Genomic DNA, 24,898 nt, shown 5'->3' with positions numbered 1-24,898 from the left:
GAATCTCTTGAACCCAGGAGGTGGAGACTGTAGTAAGCCAAGATTATGCCACTGCACTTCAGCCTGGGCAACAGAATGAGACTCCATCTCCAAAAAAAAAAAAAAAACACAATGAGATACCACTTTATAGCCACTAGGATGGCTAGAATCAAAAAAATGGACAACAGTAAGTTTTGTTGACAATGTGGAATCCTCACCCATTGTTGATGGGAACATAAAATGGTGTAGTCACTTTGGAAAACAGTTTCTTAGATCGTCAAAATGTTAAATACGTAATTACCACATGACTCAACAATTTCACTTCTAGGTATATACCCAAGAGAAATAAAGCATATGTCCACAAAAACACTTGTACATAAATATTTATAGCAGCATCATTCATAACAGCTAAAAGGGGAAACAGCCCAAATGTCCAACTGATGACAGATTAACAAAATGTGGCATATCCATACAATGGAATGTTATTCAGTCATAAAAAGGAATGGCGAACGGATCCATACCACCACAGGGATAACCTTGAAAACAGGCTAACTGAAAGAAGCCAGATGTGAAGGTCACATACTGAATACTTCTATTTATGTGAAATGTTCAGAATAGGAAAATCTATAGAGCCAGAAAGTAGATTGTGGTTGCCAGGGGCTTTTGACGACAGGAGGGGAGGGAAGCGGTCATTGCTAATGATTACAGGGTTCTTGAGTGGGAGTGAGAAAAAAATGTTCTAAAATGTATTGTAGTGATGGTTTCATAACTCTGTGAACCTACAAAAACCATGGAATTCTATACTTTAAAAGGGTAAATTTTACGGGATGTGGATTATAGCTCAATAAAGCTGTCATTAAGAAAGGAAAAGGAAGGGGAGGGGAGAAGAGGGAAGGGGGGAGGGGAGGAAAGGAGAGGGGAAGGGGGGAGAAAAAAGATACATTGTGGCATATGTCTTCCCTTTTGCCTGTCATTATGTGTCAGTGCCTCCCATTGGCCTAAACTACCCAGAAGCCAGAGGGAAAGCCATTTGGGACTGTATTCCATTGTGACTCTGAGCAGAGCAAGGGAAGGATGGGGACACTTCTTTCACACATCTCTGACTCCCCAACATCTAACCCATGGCCTGGCATGTGATATTCACGCTATAAATATTTGTTGAATCAATAAATGGCCCCTCATCTAGATTCTGCCAGGCAGCACAGGGGGCTTTTTGAATGTAAATGACCTGATGATTCAGGATCCTATGACCAGCGACTGTCACCCTCTGTCACCTTTCTTCTGCCCCTTTATCTCTGAAGGCACTGAAGGGACCCTGCGTGAGTCAGGGAGGGCTCGGGGGAGGAGCAAGAGTGGGAGGGGCAGGGAGGAGGGTGGCTTTCTGACAACTTAAAAGGGGCTTGAACCACTTCCTCCCCAGACAGGGGTAGCGCGAGGCCGGGCACAGCCTTCCTGTGTGGTTTTACCGCCCAGAGAGCGTCATGGACCTGGGTGAGTGAGCCTCTTCATGTGAGAAGGAACAGTACCAGGGTCTCGGACACCCAGACTGACCCTGTGGAATGGGGGTGGAGGATGCGGGTGGAGCGCATAGGGGTGCTTCCTGGAGAAATCAGTTCTGATTTGGTGGGCATTGGAAGCTACTTCCAGAGAATGCCCCCTGCTGCCCCAGGAGGGGTGCACCTGCCCTTTCAAACCTGAGGAAGGGGTCAGCCTTTTGTGCCAGTGGGGACAAGGGAGGGGCCAAGATCATGTCTTTCTAAAATAGCAGGGACGTAAGAGAGTGGCGGAGCTGGGCTTGGTGGTCTGGCAGAACCTGTTCTCATCATGAGGGTGACAGGTTAGGCCCTCTGGGACCTCTGGGGACAGGTTTCAACAGAGAAATTCTCCCTAGAGAGCTTAGGACCTTCTACCCACTCTCTCATTCCCACCTTTCTCCGCTGCCAAATATTCATATACCTGTCCACTTGGGGTCATGAGGAGATGCAAATGAAAGGTGACTGGGTTGTGAGAATGGTGCAGTACATTGCAAATGCAAGCTCTGGTTGCTTTCTCTCTGCTGCACATCCCACCGGCTTTGCTCTGGCTTTGCTGTTACCTCTTGCAAGTTAAGGAGTGGACAGGCAACATGGAATGGGATGGCAAGGGGCCCTCAGCTTGGAGAAATCATAGCCAGGCCTTCAGCACAACCCGTGCCCCTGAGCAAACCTCACACACTCTGCACCGGCAGACAACTCTACTCTTCAGAAAGCCCTTTCTCGGGTCTAACCTCCGTCTTGACTAGAAGGGGTCCAGGGGAAGTGCTGAGGGTGTTCTGAGTGGTTCATCCAGCTCCAGACACCTCCTTTATAAATCTCAGCTGTGGAGTCAGACCAGGCTGAAGCTAAGAAGACCAGGTTCCTAGATGGCTTGTCTCACCAGCAAGCAATGCACCACGGCGGCCTCAAAGCCGCAAGGGGTTGGCTTTAAAAAGTGAAGGTTCCCTGGTGCTGTCCTCACACCCCTCCTCGCCACACCACAGCCTCCTTGATTTCATCTCTTCCTTCCCCGCCTGCCCCAAACCCTGGGTCTGGACCCAGCAAACAGCTGTGAAAGGGTTAAAGTGGTCACCCCCACCCACTGACTGTGAACTCCCCAAAGGCAGGTTCAAATGCTTTGAGGATATGAGGAGAAAATGTCTGTGGAATGAATGAATACATTGTATTAAGAACTCAGTAGAGTTTAGTTTTTGAAAATCTCTTCCAAATGCCTCATTTCCCAGCCCATCTACCCTTAAATCCCAGTCCCCAGCACTCCGGCCCCTCCATCACAATCCCAGAATACAGACGTCATCCACAGAAGACCCTGCTCCAGCCTTTCATATTGGCCTCCAGGAAGGAAACCAAGCAGTGCCCAGTGGTGTGCTGCCGGGCGTTTGAAAAGCAGCTCCCCGGGGTGGAGCACGGGTAGCTGCCTCCAGGGTGGAGGGAAAGTCCTGAATTTGTAGTGCTTGCCTACTTCCATGGTGTAAATTCTCCCGCCCTGGCTGGTTGATTTCAAGCCGTCCACATGACTGAACAGGGGGTTGGGAAGATGTGCGCAGTGGCTTGCCCCAGACTAGGTTTGGGGGTGCTAGACTCCTAGGCTTTGATGCAGGGAGAGAGGGTAATCTCTGGTCCAGGAGGAAGGGATGTTCTTGCCACTTCACTCAACTTGAGACAGCCCCAACGGTCAAACCCGAAATACTGGTAGGAGGGGAAGCCGCTGACAAGCTTTGCTCAAAACGGGCTCTGGGCGGTTGATGGGGTGGGTGGGCCTCGGAGGATCTGTTGTTCTGCTCTTCATCTGCCCAGCAAGGAGCAAGAGGTGGGTGAGGAGGCAGGGTTTCTGTTACACAAAATGAAAACTCCAAAGCAGGGCTGAGCTGGCCTTTTTCACGGTTTGAATGAGCAGCTCCGAGGCACCCTCCCCACCTTCGAGCAATGAGACCAAAGATCTTTCATAGTTCTCAAAAGCAAAGCAAGGGAAAAATGAACCCATGAGAGACATATGCCTCACAGCTCAGACACAAATGCTGGCAAAGGGGGATGCTGAAGCTAATTCAAGGCCAGTTTCTCGCCTGCCAGAAACTTGGCTGGGGAGGAGAGGAACGTTGCAGCCTGGGGTCGCTGTTGGAAAAATCTCTCCACTTTGCTTGGGACATTCCGTCAACTCTTATTGTTTGAGGGATTCAGGGATGACCAGTCTGGTGGGGAGAGTGACACATATGTCACGAAGCCACTGCAACAGAGTGAGATACAGCATTGACCGGGGCAAGGGCAAGACAAGAAGGGAATAGTGAACCTGGGTCAGAGAGGTATTTAAGGTGGGTTTTGAAGGGTGTTTAGGAGTTGTCAAACAAACGAGGAGCCACAAGGGGCCAAGGATGTGGCAGGAATGGCAAACTTCATTGCCATCAGAGGCTGACAGTGTAAAAGGGGGAAGGGGCATAAGGTGCAGGAAGTGGAGGGGAGTAGAGTAACCCAGAGGGTGAGTGCCCCACCTAAAGGCATTCAAATCCATTATTTCAAAAACTCCACGCTGCCAAGGAGAGTGTCCTGGGGACTAAGGCTGCAGCCATGTAGATGGTCAGCTGAGACAACAGTAACAGAGACAAGAAAGAAGCACGCGGAGGGGAGAGTGGAGTAGCTGGCCATGCCAAGGAGGAAGATGGGGAGGAAGGATGCAGGCACAGGAGACCCAATCCTTAAAACGTGGTACAGCATGCCTAAGGAATTCGGACTTTATCGTGAAAACAATGGGGAACCATCAAAGATTTTTATTTTTCAAGTAGGTGAGTTAAAGGATGAGATTTGTGTTTTGGAAGGAGTTCTGTGGCAGCAAAGAAGCAGCAAAGCCCTGTGTCAGAACAGAGGTGGGGCCGGCTTTGTTGGGGGCTGGGATGTTGGGGGATGGAAGCAGGAAGCACTGGTGGCCAGTGGGGCATGGGGAGCCAAGATTCCCTTCACGCTCCGTGGAGCATCCTAGACACAGCAGACTCATCAGAAACGCAGCCTGATGCAGTAGCAAGAGCCCAAACCTTGCTGTCCCGTTCAAATCTCAGGTCCCTCTCTTAGCAGCTGTGTGACCCCAGGCATTTGGCTTAATCTCTCTGGGCCTCTATTTTCTGGAATCTAGGATGAGGATCACCAGGGTAGCTCATGAGATGTTATGAGGGAGAGACATACAGACCCAGTGACAGCAGAGAAGGATGGTTAGGAGTGTGGTTTCTGGAGTTGGAGAGTTTCAAAGCCTGCTCCCCTGCTGGCCATTGTGTGACTCTGAGAAAGTTACTTGCTGTGTTTCAGTTTCCTCATTGGTAAACGGGGTTAATAGTAGCACCTACCTCAAGGGGCTTTTGAGAGGATGAAATGAGACCATACGTGCAGGCAGTCTGGCGCGCAGTGAGAGCTCAGTGAATATGAATTATCTCATTAGATACAGCAGTTGATAACATAGAAACTGCAAGATCTATCCGGCTCTCACCCATCCCTACCTACTGTCTGAAAGTGGATTCCCCAGATCTCTAGACCTCTAACTACCTCCCTGCTTCTCCTCTCTCTCCCCTATCCAAAAGAGAGAGAGAGAGAGAGAGAGAAGGTGTATTGGCAGGTGAGGAAGTTCAGAGAGGAAAAAGCTTGGGGTGACTCTTAGGGAGAGCTGATTGGGCAACTGTGATTTCCTGGGCAGTCTGGAGGACCTGGAAAAATGTGGGGATGGAAGTTCATGGTTTAGAGGTGGGGGCAGCCAGCCAATAATTATCTTTCCTAGATGGGGAGTCTCTCATGTTGGGGGCTCAGGTTGGAGTTCTAGGGAATTTTCATGATGATCATTACTGAAAACTCAAGAACTCAGAAAACACCCAACATCTAGGTCAACCACTCCTTAGCCCCAGAGATTCCCAACTTCACTGGTCTCCCCCAAGCTGCTGCCCCAGACCAGTTGCTTTATGACTTTGTAACAGGCAGGGATGATTTGACTCATGGCCACTGACCAGGCTCCCTTTTGCCACAGACGAGAGTTCCCCTAAGTTTCCCTGTGATGTTTCTTGAAAACCACCTGTTATGGACCTACAAGATCCTTGCTCATCCACCTCCTCCAAAGCACCTGGAACAAGAACTCACGGGCACACACGCCATCACTCCCCCAATTCCCCTGCCGGGACAGGAACAGCAGAAGTGGGACAGTGCCCAGGAGAGGGGTTATCAATGGAGTAAAACAGAAACAAAGTTCTTGCTACTCAGATCTCACCCGTTGTGACTTATCAAACTTTGAGGTTTCTCGTTTCTCCCTGACAGTCAGAGCGGGCTTTCTCTAGAGTAACTGAAAGACATTTACGTGTTTAAAGAAACCTCGAGACTCGACCTCTGGATGAGTCAGTGGAGGATGGGCAGAGCGTTGAACCCTGAAGAGTGTGGTTGGGTATAAACATGTGGACTTAAACTCAGGAGCTCAGGGGTAATTCAGTGAGAAAGGAGAATGAGGGGTGCGGTGGGGAGCTCTGTTGTCACAGGGTCCAATCCCAGTGGGACTGCAAATGCCTGAGCCCAGGCTGGGAACGAGGGGACAGTGGCTGCTTGTCCCCAGAACAGAAAATGCAGCTAGGAAGCCCGCTTTGAGTGGACAGTGGAGGACTGGACTGCCAGGCCAAGCATTAAGGGCTTCATCCTCAGGGATGGTTAGAGCCCCTGAGGATTGAGGAGGAAGGTGAGGTGGGGACTGGCATCAGAGCTAAGCTTTAGGAAGATATGTCTAGCAGTAGTGTGCAGGATAATTTGCTCAAGGCGGGAGAAATACCTAGTTATTTATGTAGCCCGATGCAGTCTCTCCTTCCCGGAGGAACTCCCAAGCCCAGAATCCTCGGCTTTACACACTTTCCGGGGAACACATTAACAACTGCAACCTGGGTGCCATGCAGGGAGGCCTCCAGCAGGTGGTGCTGTGGCCAAGGACACAGAAGTGCCAGGCTCTCACTGCTTCCCCAGCCTCCATAGGGCCCCCAGCCTCCAGGAGAAGGTGCCTTAAACAGGTTCCCACGCATTTCCTGGCCCCTGTTGAGGTTGGAGCTGTCATGGGCCTGCCTTCACTTGTGGCATTGCAGTTACTGACTCTCCAGTTGGCCAGGCCCTACCTAGCTGGGACCCGAGGGTCAGGATACGGGAGGAGGGCCACCGACACCCTGACTTGTAGGTAAGCTAAGACGTCTAGGCAAATTACTTTGTCAACTGTCCTCGCTGCCTAGCCTCAAGAAGAAGTAAGTTCCTGATGGCCCTGAGGCTCAGCCACAAAACCAAACTGAGCACATCCGGGCCTTGTGCTAAGCCGGGATCCCCTTCTGCTGCTCAGACCCCAGGAAGCCTCCTGACTTCCAGAACACGTCCCTTCCCAAAGCTGACCCTGTTCCCCCTTCCACCTGCCCCCCCAAGCCTAGGTTAGAAAACAAGTTAAAGGAGAGAAAGAGTATGCAGGCACTTCAATTAAGCAAAAAAATAAAGAAAGAAGTCGTGACATCAGGAAAGAGCATCCTTCCCCGACACTGCCACAGGACAGCATCCCCTCTGTGTCCTCTCGGGCCATCTTGATGCCCTCTCCCTTGGAAAAAGGACAGGCATTCGTTTACTTGTCATTCGTGTATTTGTTCATCATTCATGTATGTATCATTCGTATATTCATCAGCACACAATTGTGGGACACCTCCTCAATTCTGGGCCTGCACCAGATGAAAGAGAAGGGATCTCTGCCCCAAAGGCAAGCCAAGGGTGTGGGCCCAGTGGACCAACAGTCAGTGCTGAATGAATGTCATTTCAGTGAGGGGGTGTTGTGGAGCTGGTGGGGCCCTGAGGCAGTCTCCATCGCTGTGGACCAGTAAGGAACCTCATCCCTCTACCCAGCCTGTGGGGTGGTCCTCCTTCCTCAGCTCGCCTCCCTCAGGAGACACTCAGGCCTGGCTTTATGCACATGTGGCTGCCCACTCACTTGGATGCCAGGAAAATGCTCCTGGGCCAGTGGCTACCAGCACCAAAGCAAGGCTGGAAATGTGTGCACCCACCCCACGACCTCATAGCTTTGCTGCCTCGTCCCACATCACGTGGAGTCGGGGGGGCACTCAGACCCACCAACCAAGCTCAGTCTTGAGGGGTGGTCTGGGCTAGAAAGACTTCCCAGCTCGAAGAAGCAGCCTAGATGGGCCAAGACAGGGGGTGGGAGGGGCTGCCCTGCATTCTGATGCTGCTGCTTTCCAGGACCTGGGAATGGAGGAGGACGAGAAGGAGGTGAGGACAGTGATGCTGGGCAGCGGGCCAGGTGTTCAAAGGCACAATCTGGTTCTGATGTTCTCTTTCAGCAAAGACAGTGCCTGGAGCTTGAGAGGAAAGTTCCCAACAGCGTCTCCCCCTCCACTGCTTTCTTTAATAATAAAGACTTGTCCCTGCCAAGCAATAACTTTCTCGCCTTGTCTCCTACAGGGAAACCAATGAAAAGCGTGCTGGTGGTGGCTCTCCTTGTCATTTTCCAGGTGAGGTTCCCTGCCAAGGAAAGCTCTGTTCCCTTCTCCACACGGCCTCCCAAGTCAGGGGTTTAGTGGAGGAACTGGGCATTTACTAGAAGATACAAGACCCAGACATAAGCCCGCCTGCCATTCATTAAGCTAATGGCTGTCCCCTCACCATCTGCTGAGTGACCCTGGAGAGCCACAGATGTTCTCTGGACTTCCTTTACTCCATTTAGATTAAAACATGGGGGAAAATAACTTGCCACCTTCCCTATCCCACCTCCAATCTCCCTGCCCAGGAGACAGAAACATGAGAATTCTCTTAGAGAGAAGAGCTGCAAAAATGGTTACTCGGTTTTGTGCGTGTGTGCTGAGAAAATCACCCTGGATCTGGAGATCTTGTTACTATCCTATCGCCCCAAGGTTGTCTCTTTCCAACCTTCACCCAAAGGCTCCCCTCGCAGCCCCCTTTTTCTTTGGTGAAATGGAGACCCATCTGGCCTCCCTGGCAGGGGAGGGAAGAGAGGATGGGGCCCTAGGGATGAGGAGAGGGGCGGATGAGCACATACTTTATAGCAGGCCTGAACTCGGCAGGAACAAAGACCCTCACTTTACAAAGCTCTGTTTCTCAATCCAGAAACAGACAGAAAGTGTACCTCACCAAGTGCCAAAATTAGAGGAAACCATAACTCGCAGAGTCAACTTTCCCCCATTTGTTAGATGTGGGAGCTCAGAGTGGGGGCCGGGGAGTCCCGCTGAGGCCAGAGCGAGCGAGTCAGTGCTTCAGAATTCGGCTCGTCCCCAGGTCTGGAGGCCAGACGGGCAGCCTTCCAGAAGCTCAGGCCAGAGGCAGGCCCCAAACTGGGCACTCTTCCCAAAACCCCATCCCGGAGGCCCCCGGAGCCTGGGCTGCAGCCCACAGCCTGGCCCCTTCCCCATCACCACTCCCTCCTCTCTCTCCCCTGTCTCCAGGATCTGGGGGGCTGTGCTGCTGGCAGTGGAGGCTGGAAGGTTGGGGCGGGGAGGAGGACAGCTGAGGCTCATTCCTCCCTTTCACTTGAGGAGGGGGTGCTCAGACAGGGCAGGATGTGGTGGGGCTGTGGGCTGCAGAGGCAGTGAGGCTGGGGGAGGGGGAATTATAAAACAGGAACAAGGTTCAAGGGGAGACGGGAAGGCAGGACTGGATGATGAAGAGTGCACTTCATAGAGGCCGGGAATACCGCCCTCCAGGAAGGCTGAGACCCCCTCATGTCCAGGGACCCCGAGTCTAAGGCCTTGGGCCGTAACCATGGCTGGGCCAATGGCAGCAGCCTCCTTCAGGGCTCCCAGGCTGCAGCCATGCCCAGGAGAGGGAAGAGGGGTTGCCGCTGACTTTTCGTCTCAGGCTAGCAATGGCCAAAGAAAAGGCTCCTGGACATCATTTTGTCCTCACCCTGTTCCCGAGCAGGACAGTGATGAATCCAGAACTTGGATGTAAAAAAGAGATAGAGACACGATGCGGTGAATCCCTCCAGCACAAATGTGTAGAAACCCATCGTCGCTGAGCTGCTGAATCTGGTTCCTGGAGATAGAACCATGAGCCTCGCGAGGCAGGTCCTCCAGCCCAGCTCCCTGCCCTGCACGAGCCCGTCCATCGCTGCGCACAGGGGCACGGGCAGGCATGGGCCCCCTCCTTCATTGATAAAATCACAGCAGGCTGCTGAACCTTCACCCGGCCCTGCAGACAGGCTAAAAAAAGCTCCAGCAGCTGAGTCCTGCTGATTGGGATCTGCCGGAAGAGATGCGAGGAAGAGAGAGGCAGAGAGGTGGGAGGAGAGGGCGGGAGCACAGAGGGAGAGTGGGAGACGAGAGCCGCGCTTCCTTCCAGGGACACAGCTGCTGAGGAGGCCTCGCCTCCACCCCTGTGGCCCATCATCCATTCACAGTCTTTATGGCACTTGGGCTCACGTTGCCTGAGCTCCTGCTGGGTGCTAAGAGCAGCCCCAGGATCTAGAGTCTCTCCAGGTCACCCACCACCCGTGATCACAGCAGTTCGCCCCAAACCCAAGGCTTCATGGCCTCAAAATGGGAGCACTTGCCCTCCTCTCTTCTCACTCCAGGCCCTCCTCAACCTTGACCCCCAGGTGGATTTTCCCCCTAAAGCTGAGGTCTTTTGTAAGCCCCCTGGAAAACTCCGCCAAGTTCTAAAGGAGGGTCAAGAAGAAAGACACATGTTCCCACTCTCACAGAGCTCCCCGAGGGCAAAATTAAAGCTCCATGGAGAGGAAATGGTGCTGGAACCTGGGCTAGGTACCTCACAGCAACCATGTGAAGCCAATAGGATTCATCTCCATTTCACAGAAGAGAAAACTGAGGCTCTGAGAGAGAGAGAGAGTTTAACCAGCTCAAGGCTCATCTGGGCTCCCAGAGCCCCACCAATTTCCAGTCCCCAGTCAGCACATGTAGAGTCTCTCAGACTTGGCAAAATCAGCCACTTGCTACTTATTAGCAGAACTGTAGAATCTCAGGCCCCACCTCAGCCTACTGATTTAGGATAGACATGTTCACAGGATTAACCAGGTGATGTGTATTGGAGTTAAAATTTGAGAAGCACTGATTTCAAACCAAAGAATCACCTGGAGACTTTAGGCAAACACAGATTCCTAAGCCCATCACCTGAGATTCTGGTTCAAGTGGGGCCTGAGAATTTGCAGTCCTAACAAGTTCCCAGGTGACGCTGTGATACTGATGATGTGGACCTCACAATGAAACCACTATTCCTCCCACCTGGGCAACATGGCAAAATCCCACCTCCACTAAAAATACAAAAATTCGCTGGGTTTGGTGGCGTAAGGCTGTGGTCCCAGCTACTCAGGAGGCTGAAGTGGGAGGATCACCTGAGCCTGGAGAGGCCGAGGCTGCAGGGAGCCATGACTGCACCACTGCACTCCAGCCTGGGCAACAGAGTGAGACCATGTCTCAAGAAAAAAAAAAGAGAGAAACCATTGCTCTAGGCTAAATCCCAGCCAGAGTTGGAGCCACTCAGCTAACCTGGCCTGTTTTCCCTCATTTCCTTCCCTGAAGGTGTGCCTGTGTCAAGATGAGGTCACGGACGATTACATCGGAGACAACACCACAGTGGACTACACTTTGTTCGAGTCTTTATGCTCCAAGAAGGACGTGCGGAACTTTAAAGCCTGGTTCCTCCCTATCATGTACTCCATCATTTGTTTCGTGGGCCTACTGGGCAACGGACTGGTCGTGCTGACCTATATCTATTTCAAGAGGCTCAAGACCATGACCGATACCTACCTGCTCAACCTGGCGGTGGCAGACATCCTCTTCCTCCTGACCCTTCCCTTCTGGGCCTACAGCGCGGCCAAGTCCTGGGTCTTCGGTGTCCACTTTTGCAAGCTCATCTTTGCCATCTACAAGATGAGCTTCTTCAGCGGCATGCTCCTACTTCTTTGCATCAGCATTGACCGCTATGTGGCCATCGTCCAGGCAGTCTCAGCTCACCGCCACCGTGCCCGCGTCCTCCTCATCAGCAAGCTGTCCTGTGTGGGCATCTGGATACTAGCCACAGTGCTCTCCATCCCGGAGCTCCTGTACAGCGGCCTCCAGAGGAGCAGCAGTGAGCAAGCGATGCGATGCTCTCTCATCACAGAGCATGTGGAGGCCTTTATCACCATCCAGGTGGCCCAGATGGTGATCGGCTTTCTGGTCCCCCTGCTGGCCATGAGCTTCTGTTACCTTGTCATCATCCGCACCCTGCTCCAGGCGCGCAACTTTGAGCGCAACAAGGCCATCAAGGTGATCATTGCCGTGGTCGTGGTCTTCATCGTCTTCCAGCTGCCCTACAATGGGGTGGTCCTGGCCCAGACGGTGGCCAACTTCAACATCACCAGCAGCACCTGTGAGCTCAGTAAGCAGCTCAACATCGCCTACGACGTCACCTACAGCCTGGCCTGCGTCCGCTGCTGCGTCAACCCTTTCTTGTACGCCTTCATCGGCGTCAAGTTCCGCAACGACCTCTTCAAGCTCTTCAAGGACCTGGGCTGCCTCAGCCAGGAGCAGCTCCGGCAGTGGTCTTCCTGTCGGCACATCCGGCGCTCCTCCATGAGCGTGGAGGCCGAGACCACCACCACCTTCTCCCCATAGGCGACTCTTCTGCCTGGACTAGAGAGGGACCTCTCCCAGGGTCCCTGGGGTGGGGACAGGGAGCAGATGCAATGACTCAGGACATCCCCCTGCCAAAAGCTGCTCAGGGAAAAGCAGCTCTCCCCTCAGAGTACAAGCCCCTGCTCCAGAAGATAGCTTCACCCCAGTCCCAGCTACCTCAACCAACGCTGAAAAAAGACAGGGCCGATAAGCTAACACCAGACAGACAACACTGGGAAACAGAGGCTATTATTGTCCCCTAAACCAAATACTGAAAGTGAAAGTCCAGAACGGGTTCCCACCTGCTGGGGTGAAGGGGCCGAGGAGGGTGAGTGCGAGGAGTGTGGGAGTGGCCTGATGAGTCCTCCGAATGAACCTTCTTCCGGCCTCCCACAGACTCAAATGCTCAGACCAGCTCTTCCGAAAACCAGGCCTTGTCTCCAAGACCAGAGATAGTGGGGAGACTTCTTGGCTTGGTGAGGAAAAGCGGACATCAGCTGGTCAGACAAACTCTCTGAACCCCTCCGTCCACCACTTTCTCCACTGTCCTCCGAGCCAGCAGGAATGGCAGCTGCCACACCGCCCTAAAAGCACACTCATTCCCTCACTTGCCACAGTGCCCTCCCAGGCTCTCAACAGGGGAGAGTGCGGTGTTTCCTGCAGGCCAGGCCGGCTGCCTCTGCTTAACCAAAGCCACACTCTGGGCTCCAGAGTGGGGATGACATGCACTCAGCTCTTGGCTCCACTGGGATGGGAGGAGAGGACAGGGAAATGTCAAAGGCGGGGAGGGTGACAGTGGCCACCCAAGGCCCACGTTCTTTGTTCTTTGTCACAGGGACTGAAAACCTCTCCTCATGTTCTGCTTTCGATTCGTTAAGAGAGCAACATTTTACCCACACACGAATAAAGTTTTCCCTTGAGGAAACAACAGCTTTAAAAGAAAAAGAAAACAAAAGTCTTCGGTAAATGGCAAATGAGTGTCTTTGTTTTACAAACCCCCACACCCCACCTGACCGTCCTGTCTCCCCTCCCCCCTGCCCTCCCCCCAGGCCTCGTTTCTTAAAGATGCTCAGAACCACAGAGGTTCTTAGCTCAGGAATGCTCTGAGCCCATCCGGTGACAGAGGACCAAGACGCTAAAAGGTAGAAAGAGGTTGAGGACAGGAGGTCCATCTTACAAATACCCTTCCAGAGTTCATGGGATAGGCCCCAAGCCTGCACAGTCAGCACTGAACCGGACATGCCGATCCTACTGCAGCTTTGCGAAGACCACGTAGTCCAGGTAACCTCGATACCTGGGGACTCTGCATTTAGCAGCTCTTGCACACCTGTCCCAGCTCAGCCCAGAACTAGAGCCCTTGACCTTTTGCCAGCCCCTTAGACTCTGAAAGCTGGGGTTTGGAGGGAGGGCCTTTCTGTGGGCTCAGAGACCACAGCATGCCGGACTAGGGGTCAGGGATGGGACCCTTTGCTGGCTGCATGAGAGCTGGAACCACCCATGACGCTCTCTGCTGGCCACTGTAGCAGCAGTGGCCTCCACAGTGTATGTCATAGTCCCTTCCTGCTGCTACAACAAAATGCCACCAATGGAGTAATTTATAAACCATAGAAATGTATTTCTCACAGTTTTAGAGGATGGGAAGTCCAAGATCAAGACGCCAACAGATTCAGTGTCTTGTGCAGGCTCTCTCTGCTTCCGAGATGGGGCCTTGCTGTGCCCTCTGGAGGGGACAAACGCTGTGTCCTCACATGGTAGAAGCGTGGAAGATCACAATGAGCCGAACTAGTTCCCTCCTGCTCCTTTATTGCTATAAGAGCATTAATCCCATTCACAAGGGTGGAGTCTTCATGACCTAATCACCTCCCAAAGGCCCCCCCGACTTCTCATACCATTGCCTTGGGGTTTATGTTCCAACATATGAATGTTGGAAAGATACATACGTTCAAACCATAGTGTGGCTACCAACTGTGGAGGAGTAGGGAGAGAGGGACAGACACAGGCCCCCACACAGGCCAGGTGTTCATGTCATTTCGTGCCTTGGTGCCCACCCAGAGCCGTGACTTCTGCAAGCCAGAAAGGAGGTCAGTCCAACCTGCAATGCATCGAGAGGGGTCTGAAGGACCCAGAGCTGCAATAGCTCTGGCCTGGGGGGAACTAGAGGGAGGGCTGAGACACTCATGCAATAGGTGATTCCATCAATTTCCCCAAGTGAAAAGAGCCTCATTGAAAATGAAGCTGCCTGGTAATGACGCCCATTCTCTCATCTCGCAAGAACGTGACATTACCCTCCTCCGAGAGATGCACTGGGCTGGAAGGTTTTTAACAAGATTTGTCAGCTGGTCTCCAAGCCGGGAATCGGTGCCCTGAGAGGAATGAGCCTGGCACGGATGCAGTCAGCGTGGAGCAGCGTTCGCAGCAACGGCATTAAATATTAAAAGGCACAGCTGCCACTGTGTGCGTGAGCATGTGGCCAGGGGGCGATGCCAGCGTGCGTGTGTGTCCCCGAGGGGAACCTGCCGGAGCGCGTGTGCGTGTGGCACCCGCTGGTGTGGACATCCTAATGAGGTTACAGATGGGAAAACAGTCGGTTCCTGAAGGGGAGGAATGTAACAGCAGTCATGGAAAAGGCAGCCAGGCCAACCGCGCCAACGCGCCACCTCAGCTGCTGATACATTTTTCTAGAATAACTGGACATCTCCAAATATTTACAGAGAAAACAAAACCCCCAGCAATGTTCATTCCCTCGAACTGCTGTGTCTCAGAAGTTCTGACCTCGGCTCGGTGCTGGCCTGATCCCTGCTCCCCTGCCCAAGGCGCTCACGTGCCCATCTTGAGCTTGGGGTGACCCCCTGGTAAGAAGGAAAAGGCCCCCTGAGAGGCTCACCCAGGGCTTCTCTCTTCTTTTCTTACCGGCTTCATACATCTGCCCCCTCTTCCCAGGTTCACAGCCATGAGCCTGCTCCAGTCACCTGAAATTTCCTTTTCATGTCATTCCCCAGGCCCTCGTCTCCCTCATCCTTGCTGGCTGCAACCCCAGGTCAAGCCCAAGGCATTCCCAGGCCACAGATCTGCCCTTTCAGCTAGAAGCACCACACCTTTCTCATCACAGACTCACAGAGCTCCAAGGGACCTCAAAGATCAGCTGGGCCAATCCCCCAGTCATTTTCTAGATGGTGAAACTGAGGCCCAGGGGGGAGAAGCTGACTTGCCTGAAGAGGCGTTGCAACATAGGGATATTGGTTAAACTTGCTTTGGGAGCCTGAGCGTCTGGCAGGGTTGCAGGAGGGTGTGGGGGAGAGCAGAGACTCTGGAGCTCTGCCGACTTGGAATCTCATCTCTACTGCTTCCCAGCTGTGTGACCTTCAGCTGTTGCTCAACTGCTCTGAGTCTTGGATTTCTCAACTGCAAAATGGAAAGGATTTGTATAAACACTTAGCACAATGCCTGGAATATTGAGTGTGGTGGTAAGGAATGGGGACTTTGCAGCCAGACTGCCTGGTTTGAACCCCGGCTCCACTACCTGGGCTGGTTACTTAGCCTCTCTGTACCTCAGTTTCTTAATCTGTATAATAGGGATATTAATGGTACCTATGTCCTCGGATTGTTGTGGAAGGCAACAAATCCATATATGTAAAACGCTTAGAAAAACTTACATATGCGTTGTTGGTAATCTTTGGGAGATGTTTAAGAAACGGTAACTTTAAAACAAAAAGTTGCTAACCATGAGGAAACCAAGTTCAATTCCTTAGCCCATTTCCATCCCCACAGAATTTATAATTCAAGCTGGAAGGCAATTGAGAGATGAGTGATTCTGGCCTTTCCATCCATTGTATGGTGAGTCAACTCATGCTCAGAGAGGGAAGCAACTCACCTGAGGTCTCTCAGGAGCTCTGCAAAGATGCTGGAACTTTAACCTCGTTCCCCGGGCTCCTAACCAGAGCTCTTCCCACCAGACCCTGCTGGGCTCACGGGAACATCCCTGCACATCCACCGTGGCACCCGCCCTCATCCCACGCTGTCTCATTCTCTCCAGCAGGCACCGTCCATCTTGTCCTTTGATTAGGTCCTTAAGGAGAACCTCCCTTCTCCCCTTTAAATAGTTCCCGTGCTTATCACTGAGTCTGGAGAATGAATGAAATACAAAAGAAATATGGCAGCGGGCCCAAAGGAAATCAGGCAGCTGATCTTTTTAAGAAAGGAAGATGGGCCGTCTTCTCTGGGAATGGTTCTCAGTTACATGTCTTTGCTGAGAGTGAACAGTTGGAGGAAAGGAAACAGACCTAAAGGGATTGGCAGGGGAATTAAGGCAAAGGAGAGGGGGAAAGGCAGGGGGAAGATGGGGCAGGAATGGGTTTTAGGGAATACACGCTGGGGGCGGGACTTGAAGCGTATCTTCAGTGTGTAGTCAGATGCCCCTTCCTGCATGCACACACGTGCATGTGCGTGCGCGCACACGCACACGCGCACACACACACACACACACACACAGAGCCTCCGCAGGTCTCCCAGTCTCAGGTGAGGAGAATGGGGCTCTGTTAGTCTTAGAGACAGGTGGGTCCATGGCCTTCCTTGCAGAGAAGATGGTTAGAAATGGCCATGTTCCTCTGGTCTGAGACCCTAGAGAAACCCCAGGGAGAGTAAAAAAGGTGGGGGGGCCTCTCCCTCAACTCAAAAGAGCAACCGTGTCAGGCTTCAGAAAAGCAAGCCCTCCTAGCACTCCAGCCCACGGAGCAGCTGTCTGAGAAGCCCCAACTCCTCCAGCAGCCACCCGCTCTGTCCCTGCACTTCTCTTGGGCCCAGGCAGAGCCACTGACAGGCGTCTGTGTACAGAAAAAGCTCCCCAGGCCCTTTTCTGAGGAGAGCTGCTCCAGACTAAGTCAATCTCAGCTGATCTCGTGCGAAATCAGAAACGCCGGGATGTGAATTCCCCACGGGCTCCTCTCTTTGCGTCTGTGCGTGACCCAATTCAGATTCCTCTGCTGCCGTCAGATATTCTCCTGCCCATGTTCACTTTGAGGATGGATATAACCTTATTTCTGTGTGTTGTTCACTAACCCCAGGGAATTCTGTGGCTGGGCTGTCCTACGTGTCACGGTAACCACCACACAGCGTGGCCTCCAGGTTCTCATCTCTGGGTAAATAAACATCTCCTCACAGGCTTGGCCAGGTCTGGACTGGCTCGGTCCCTGCATGATGCACTAGGTCTTGAGGCCAGATATCCGTGCCCACTAGCAAGAGGGCAGGTAAGGAGACAGTTCTTGCCCTGAAGTCCTCTTGTGCCTGTGTCAGAGTTTATTTAGGACAGAATAGTTTATATTTGCTCCAAGTAAATAATATCTGACATTGGGAAGCACAACAGATGCAGCGGATGAGATGCCCCCAAACCATTTCCCAATGTTTAAAGAGGCCTGGAAAGGCAAGCTCATTGATCTCATTTGGTTTATGCAACTGCACTCGAGTGACTGAAGCAGCAACCTGATCACGTGTAAAGACTGAATGGTTCAGTCTGCTTCTCAGGCCCAGAGGGTGTTTCCTGTGGCCTGGCCCAGGCCTATGGTGAAGCCAGTACTAGGGGGTCACCTATGCGGAAACCAGCACTGCCTCCTGCCCCGAAGCTCCACAGACTTCTACAACTGACTCTCTGGACACGCTGTCTTGCTTGCGCTAGCATCTCTTACCTGCCACCTGCCCTCCTCCGCACACTCCCATTTCGGGAAGCTCAGCTGCTGAGGGTGCAATTGGCAACCTCTGGACTTGGAAATCAGGAGGAAGGGAATGGGAAGAATGGTGGCAGCTTTGTGACTGGGCTGTTCAGGAAGACAGCCCTCTGCCTTTGTTCTCCAGAGCAAGACACAGGCCTAGACCCACTGGAATCCTTCAATCCTTTGTCAAAAGCAGAACTGGGATTTTCGTCCAAGGACTACACCTATTGTGTCCCCAGCATCCTTCTTAGTTGCCCCCTCCCACCCATGCTCATCAGAGCCGAACCCTGAGGAAACCATGGACCACAAGACCTTGTGAGCTTTTGTTGCTGGGAGTGTCAGAGGCTGGGAGACAGAAGGTATGAGAGATGAGATGTCCTGGAAGGGATGGCAGGGATCACAGAGGCTGGGGGCAGAGGAAAGAGGCGTTGAAGAGGTGGAGGGGTGATGAACCTAGGCGGGAGACAGGCTCACATTTACTAAGTGCCTGTGATGCACCAAGGACTAGGATAGCTATACTGTCTTCCATTGAATTCTGACGACAACAGAGAAGGAAACAGGTTTAGCGAGCTCATGTAACTTACCTGTGGTGACACAGCTAGCAATTTTATGAAGATGTTATTACATACTATACACCGTATTAAGCATCGGTATCTTATCTCATTTAATCCCCACAACAACTGTATTAAGCATCGGTATCTTATCTCATGTAATCCCCACAACAACTCTACTAGAGTCTCATTTAATAAATGAGGAAACTGAGGCTCAGAGAGGTTAAGTAACTTTATCAGTGTCACACAGCTACTAAGTGATTTCAACCAGTTCTAGCTGCCTCCAAAGTTCTTGCTTTTGCCACCCTACTACACCATTCAACTAAACAGCTGTTTAATACCAAATATTTCCGGAGCCCCTACTGAGTGCCAGGCGCTGTACTGTGTCCAACCGACATCTTTCAAACCGTGTCAGACACAGAACTCTGACCTGGGAGAAGGGAGAATCAAATAACAAAGACACAGCCCCCATCTGCCGGTGGCTGTGACCCCCACAGCTGGGCGATAACCAGGTCTTTGCTGCTCCACAGAACCTGGTCCCCGCTTCTCCCCTCTGGGCCCTGCTTCTCACCTAGGCTTCCTCCATGGGCTAGCCCTGCAGGGCTGCACACCACCTGAGAGGCACATGGCTCTCAGGGCTGAGATGGCTTTGCCATAGACTCACTGGGCCATATGGGCAGGTCACCTCCCTTTTCTGGGCCTCCAACTCCCCAGCTGTACAATGAGGTTGCTGGACCAAATCATCTCTACTCATTGCCTCCAGCTCTGACTTGCTATGGGTGCCTTGTCTGCGCAGAGTCCAGGAGGCCAGTGCTCAGCGGGGCAGGGCTCTGGGCATGTGGATGCTTGCAAGAGGTGCAGGGCAAGTGCGTGAGGGGCTGAGGAAGCTGCTCCACCCCCAGCTGTGGTTTCTCATGGGGCCACCATGGCAGCAGGTGGAGGGAAGTGTTTGTCATCCTTCCAACAAAGGCAGTCAAATAAAAGCCTCCCGGGGCACCATGGGAATAGGCAGCAAGGGCGCCAAAAATAAAACACACTTTTCCTTTGATAGGCATCGGCAGAAGGCATAGGCAGCTGCTAAGGGAGTCTGTCCTCAGGGTGGTGAGGAAAGGGTTCAGATTTCAAGCCCAAGAACACTCACACTCACACACACACTCACAAGAGCAGTCTCACCTCACAAACAGCCCGCACATACAGATGCCCAATATTCACACAAGAGACACCATCGCACATATCACACACACGCACATACACACACACACCAGTCACACAACCAGCACACGCATATACACATACAGATAGAAAACTTAACACACCAGTCACACAACCAGCACACGCATATACACATACAAATAGAAAACTTAACACACCAGTCACACAACCAGCACACGCATATACACATACAAATAGAAAACACACCAGTCACACAACCAGCACATGCATATACACATACAAATAGAAAACTTAACACACCAGTCACACAACCAGCACGCGCATATACACATACAAATAGAAAACTTAACACACCAGTCATACAACCAGCACACGCATATACACATATAAATAGAAAACTTAACACACCAGTCACACAACCAGCACACGCATATACACATACAAATAGAAAACTTACCCCCATACAAGACCAGCTTCATAGGCCGCAACCTGTGTAGTCACGCTGGGCCCTGCACTAAGGCCCATGCTGGGTGTAATGCTTTGCTGCCTGCACTTTGAAATTCTTAATGATTTTTAAACAAGGGGCCCAGCATTTACATTTTGCACTGGGCCCTACAGGTTCTGCAGTTGCTCCTGCAGGTGTGCACTCATGAGAGCGTTCACTACTTGCTTAAGCATATATCTTTTAACACTTTTACACTGTTGGTGGGAGTGTAAATTAGTTCAACAATTGTGGAAGACAGTGTGGTGGTTCCTCAAGGATCTGGAACCAGAAATACCATGTAACCCAGCAATCCCATTACTGGGTATATACCTAAAGGATTATAAATCATTCTACTATAAAGACATATCCACACATATATTTATTGCAGCACTATTTACAATAGCAAAGACTTGGAACCAACCCAAATGCCCATCAATGATAGACTGGATAAAGAAAACGTGACATATATACACCATGGAATACTATGCAGCCATAAAAAAGAATGAGATCATGTCTTTTACAAGGACATGGATGAAGCTGGAAACCATCATTCTCAGCACACTAACACAGGAAAAGAAAACCAAACACCACATGTTCTCACTTACAAGCGGGAGTTGAAAAATAAGAAGACATGGACACAGGGAGGGGAACATCACACACTGGGGCCTGTCAGGGGTTAGTGGGGGGCAGCATTGGGACAAATACCTAATGCATGAGGGGCTTAAAACCTAGATGATGGGTTGATAGGTGCAGCAAACCACCATGACACATGTATACCTGTTACAAACCTGCACATTCTGCACATGTATCCTGGAACTTAAAGTAAAATTAAAAAAAAAAAAATCCTACCTTTATAGACAAGAGTGCATCCACTATACACATACACACAGATGCACAAACACAGGCATCCTACAAACGCAACACCCACACAAACAGCAATAGCCCCCCATGTGCATGCGCCAAAGCACACGCATTGATACCCAGAAGGGGCTTAGACACTCACAAGCAGCACCACAACATGCAGCCTACACCCTGCAGCCTCCTGACACAATTCGATTGACTTAACATTGGGGACAGCAGAACAATGTGCCGGGAAGGGGTTTGGAGAGAAAACAAGTTCATGTCCTCCACCCGCAAGTTCATGTCTCCCACCTCTCTCTTCGACCCTGGGCGCACCCACCCCACTCAGCGGCTGGGATCAGAAGAAAGGGAGAGCTGGGGAGGTGGACGCATGGATGGAAAGGGGACAGGGACGGAGGTGGAGAGGGAGAGAGAGGGTAAGAAAGAACGGGTGGGGAGTGGGGGCGGGAACTGAGTCCCCAGGCGAGCTGGCCCCAGCAGTGGTCTCATAAGAGCTCAGAAGGTCTTGAACCCAACAAAGTAAGAACAGTGGACCTGTGCTCCCCACAAAGCACACGCGGTCCTGCCCTCAGAGTCAGTCAGAAGATGCCCACCTCCCTTCTTACTAGCTACACGGCCTTGGGCGTGCCGTGTAACTCTGGGCCTCAGCTTCTTCCTTTGTGAAATGGAATAGCAAATTCTACATTACAGGGTGGCAAGGCACACACAGACACAGCACCTCCTGGATTCCTGCAGCGTTCAACAGCTCGTCTCCTGATCAGGCCTGCAATCTGATTCTCCGGGCAGAAACTCCAGACCCCCTCATTACAGCAGACATTTGGAACACGTTTATATCCCATCTTCTCCTCCTCTCACTTCACACCTCCCAGCCAGGTGCAAGCACAGAGGCAGATGTAATTCATGGCCACCAGCCCTTCAGGGACCTTCAGGATCCCGCAGCCTTATCCTGCCCCACCCCCTACCCAAACCAAACCAAGCAGGACGCCAAGGCCTGGAAATTTTTCTTCCTCCTCTATTCTTTTTTTTTTTTTTTTTTTTAACGGAGTTTCACTCTCGTTGCCCAGGCTGGAGTGCAATGGCATGATCTCGGCTCACCGCAACCTCCGCCTCCTGGGTTCACGCCATTCTCCTGCCTCAGCCTCCTGAGTAGCTGGGACTACAGGCGCCCGCCACCATGCCCAGGTAATTTTTTATATTTTTAGTAGAGGCAAGGTTTCACCGTGTTAGCCAGGGTGGTCTCGATCTCCTGACCTCGTGATCCACCTGCCCCGGCCTCCCAAAGTACTGGGATTACAGGCATGAGCCACTGCGCCCGGCCTCCTCCTCTATTCTTTACCCACAACCTCTATTCTCCACCCCCAACCCTAACCTTCCTTATTTGTTTACTTATTTATTTAGAGACAGAGTCTCGCTCTCTCACTAAGGCTGGAGTGCACTGGCTTACTGCAACCTCTGCCTCCCAAGTTCAAGTGACTCTCCTGCCTCAGCCTCCTGAGTAGCTGGGATTACAGGCACGCACCATCACGCCCAGCTAATCTTTGTATTTTTAGTAGAGACGGGGGTTTCACCATGTTGGCCAGGCTGGTCTCAAACTCCTGACCTCTAGTGATCCGCCCACTTCGGCCTCCCAAAGTGCTGGGATTACAGGTGTGAACCACCATGCCCCACCTAACCTTCCCTATTTAAAATTGTCCCAGGCTCTGTCCCTTCCCTGAAAATCCCATCAATCTGTTAGGTGATACCAGATGCTTAAGGAGGGATTCAGAAAAATGAATGGGCCCTAAGGGGCGTGCTAATGTGCCCCATTCCAATTAGAGTCATCCACAAGAGAGAGGAAAGGTCGTCCAAGTGGCCACCAACAAGAAACTATTTCATCAGATTTCTTTCTTTTTTTTTTTTTTTTTTTTTTTGAGATGGAGTCTCACTCTGTCAACCAGGCTGGAGTGCAATGGTGTGATCTCAGCTCACTGCAACTTCCACCTCCCAGGTTCAAGCGATTCTCCTGCCTCAGCCTCCCAAGTAGCTGGGACTACAGGCGCCTGCCACCATGCCCAGCTAATTTTTGTATTTTTAGTAGAGACAGGGTTTCACCTTATTGCCCAGGCTTGTCTTGAAATCCTGACCTCGTGATCCGCCCACCTGGGCCTCCCGAAGTGCTGGGATTACAGGCATGAGCCACCGCGTCCGGCCTAGTTCATCAGATTTCTTATAGGGCATAAGTCACTCAGATCCCCGCACAGGCTTTCTGTCAACTTACTGAGAGGGAAACTGAGGCAAAGAAGAGTGAAGTGACTTGGGTGAGCAGCAGAGTCGGGGGCTGTGGTCTTTCTGATGTGCAGCCTCCATGAGACCAGATCCAGAATAATCCACGCCCCACCGCACTAGCACACAGCTGCTTCCCATTCCCCAGGCGTGGGAAACAGCCGGGCTGGTTGGAGGCCTGCCAGGGTGGGAGGTCTGGTCACCAGGTGCCCCAGGACAGGGAGGAGGGGGCAAAGCAGGGGGTATGGCGTTCAGATTCCCATACGGGTTTCACCGTTTATCATTTGTGTGACCTTGACAAGTGCCTTCTCCTCCCTCCATGCAGTTTTCCCGTTTGAAAACGGGTATGATGTTGTTAAAACTTCCCTAGAGAGTTACGTTAAATGAGGTAGTGGATGTAGACCTCTTTGTGAAGTGTAAAGTGATGGAGAGGGTAACAAGAGACACTCTCCCATAGCAATAGCTGGAATAATCGCCTCTGCTGTGGGGACCTCAGCGGCGAGTTTAGGGGTCATCTTTCCCCGTGAGACGAGGAATTACTCCTCTGTGACACACGGGGACAGAAGGCATTTGCTTTGGTTGCAAAGTGAGGGGACTGGCATTGCTGAGCCTGTGTGCTCCCACGTCACGTGGTCCCTGGCAGGTCCCCACTTCACCCCTGTCTGACCAAAGCTCCTCCCAGGAAGGGAGGCTTTAGGCCCCAAACTTAGCAGGTCCAGACCAGCTCCTGATTGGCTGACCTAGCCCAGTGCCTGGCACATCATAGGTCAAAACATGCTCGTGGAATAAATGCTCATGAATGGTGAATGCGGGGTCTTTCCACACCCTTGACTCATAAGTTTAAAATCTACCCAAAAACCCCCGCGTTGCAGAGACATGCCCAGGCAGACAGGCCCCTCTGTGGGAAGAGCTGTTTGTCATGGTTAAAGGTAAGGGCCCCCTTTCAGACACTGTCCTGGAAAAGTCCCAGACAGTCAACAGATGACCCGGCCTTTTAATGTCCACCCCATCCCTGCCAAGCACAGGGTCCCGGGCTCTGACGCAAGCACCTCTGCAAATAGATGTCGTTTCCATGGGAACTGAAACCCCAGTTTGTTTTTCCCTCCAAGGCACTCTGTAATTTCCAGCACAGTCTGTGCAACGTCAGCCTGGTAACCTCGTGCTGAGCTGTTCTCTGGGTCTGCGTCCAGCACAGGGCGCTGAGCTGACCTAGAGAGGTCATGGCAAGGCTGTGCTCCCAGAGGGCCTCCAGAGGCCGTGGGCCCCAGCCCCTGCCTGCCCCCTACAGAGGGGTGCCCGGTAAATAGGTGGAGTCAGAGGCGAGTCCTTGAACCTCCCTAGGGGAGGTCTGGGGGGTAGGGAGGCGTGGAAGGATGGGGCTCATTTCCAGTAAGAAGTGGGAGGGAAGGAAAAGGTCTCGGTCTGGAAGCCTGGGCCCCAGGGAGGGCGGGCGTTGGGTAACAGATGATTTCTGGCTGCTAGGGGAGGGTGTGCTCTCAGCAGTTGGATCATTAGCCTCTATTGTCTGAGCCTCCGTGAGGAAACAGCCGTGGAAGCAAAAGCAGAGCCAGAAGGACTTGGGGAGATGGAGGTGAAAAGAGGGGGAGGAGACTAGCAGAGGAGGCAATGATGAACTTTAAGGACAGGATGCCAAGAGGATGGAGGAGGGGCTGCCGGTGCCAGAAGAGTGCTGCCCCCTGTCCCCAGCGCCATTCAAGCTTAGGGCCTGGGGAGGCAGGTC

The 24,898-nt window shown here is 52.1% G+C and overlaps 2 protein-coding genes across 2 annotated transcripts in view; one reads left to right on the top strand and one right to left on the bottom strand.

Moving 5' to 3' along the window:
• LOC126938621 (eukaryotic translation initiation factor 1) overlaps nucleotides 1-24,898 on the bottom strand; it is a 1,120,764-nt gene that overhangs the window by 1,048,916 nt on the left and 46,950 nt on the right. The window lies entirely within an intron of this gene.
• On the top strand, nucleotides 1,386-13,098 carry CCR7 (C-C motif chemokine receptor 7). Its single transcript, XM_050762799.1, has 3 exons — nucleotides 1,386-1,470; nucleotides 7,959-8,008; nucleotides 11,048-13,098. Exons 1-3 carry the CDS (start codon nucleotides 1,461-1,463, stop codon nucleotides 12,122-12,124), a joined length of 1,137 nt encoding a protein of 378 aa, XP_050618756.1. The 5' UTR covers nucleotides 1,386-1,460; the 3' UTR covers nucleotides 12,125-13,098.

This window comes from Macaca thibetana, chromosome 16 (genome assembly GCF_024542745.1).
Source record: "Macaca thibetana thibetana isolate TM-01 chromosome 16, ASM2454274v1, whole genome shotgun sequence".
Taxonomy (NCBI): Eukaryota; Metazoa; Chordata; class Mammalia; order Primates; family Cercopithecidae; genus Macaca; species Macaca thibetana.
The sequence above is the reverse complement of the archived record's forward strand: the minus strand, read 5'-3'. Positions and strand labels throughout refer to the sequence as shown.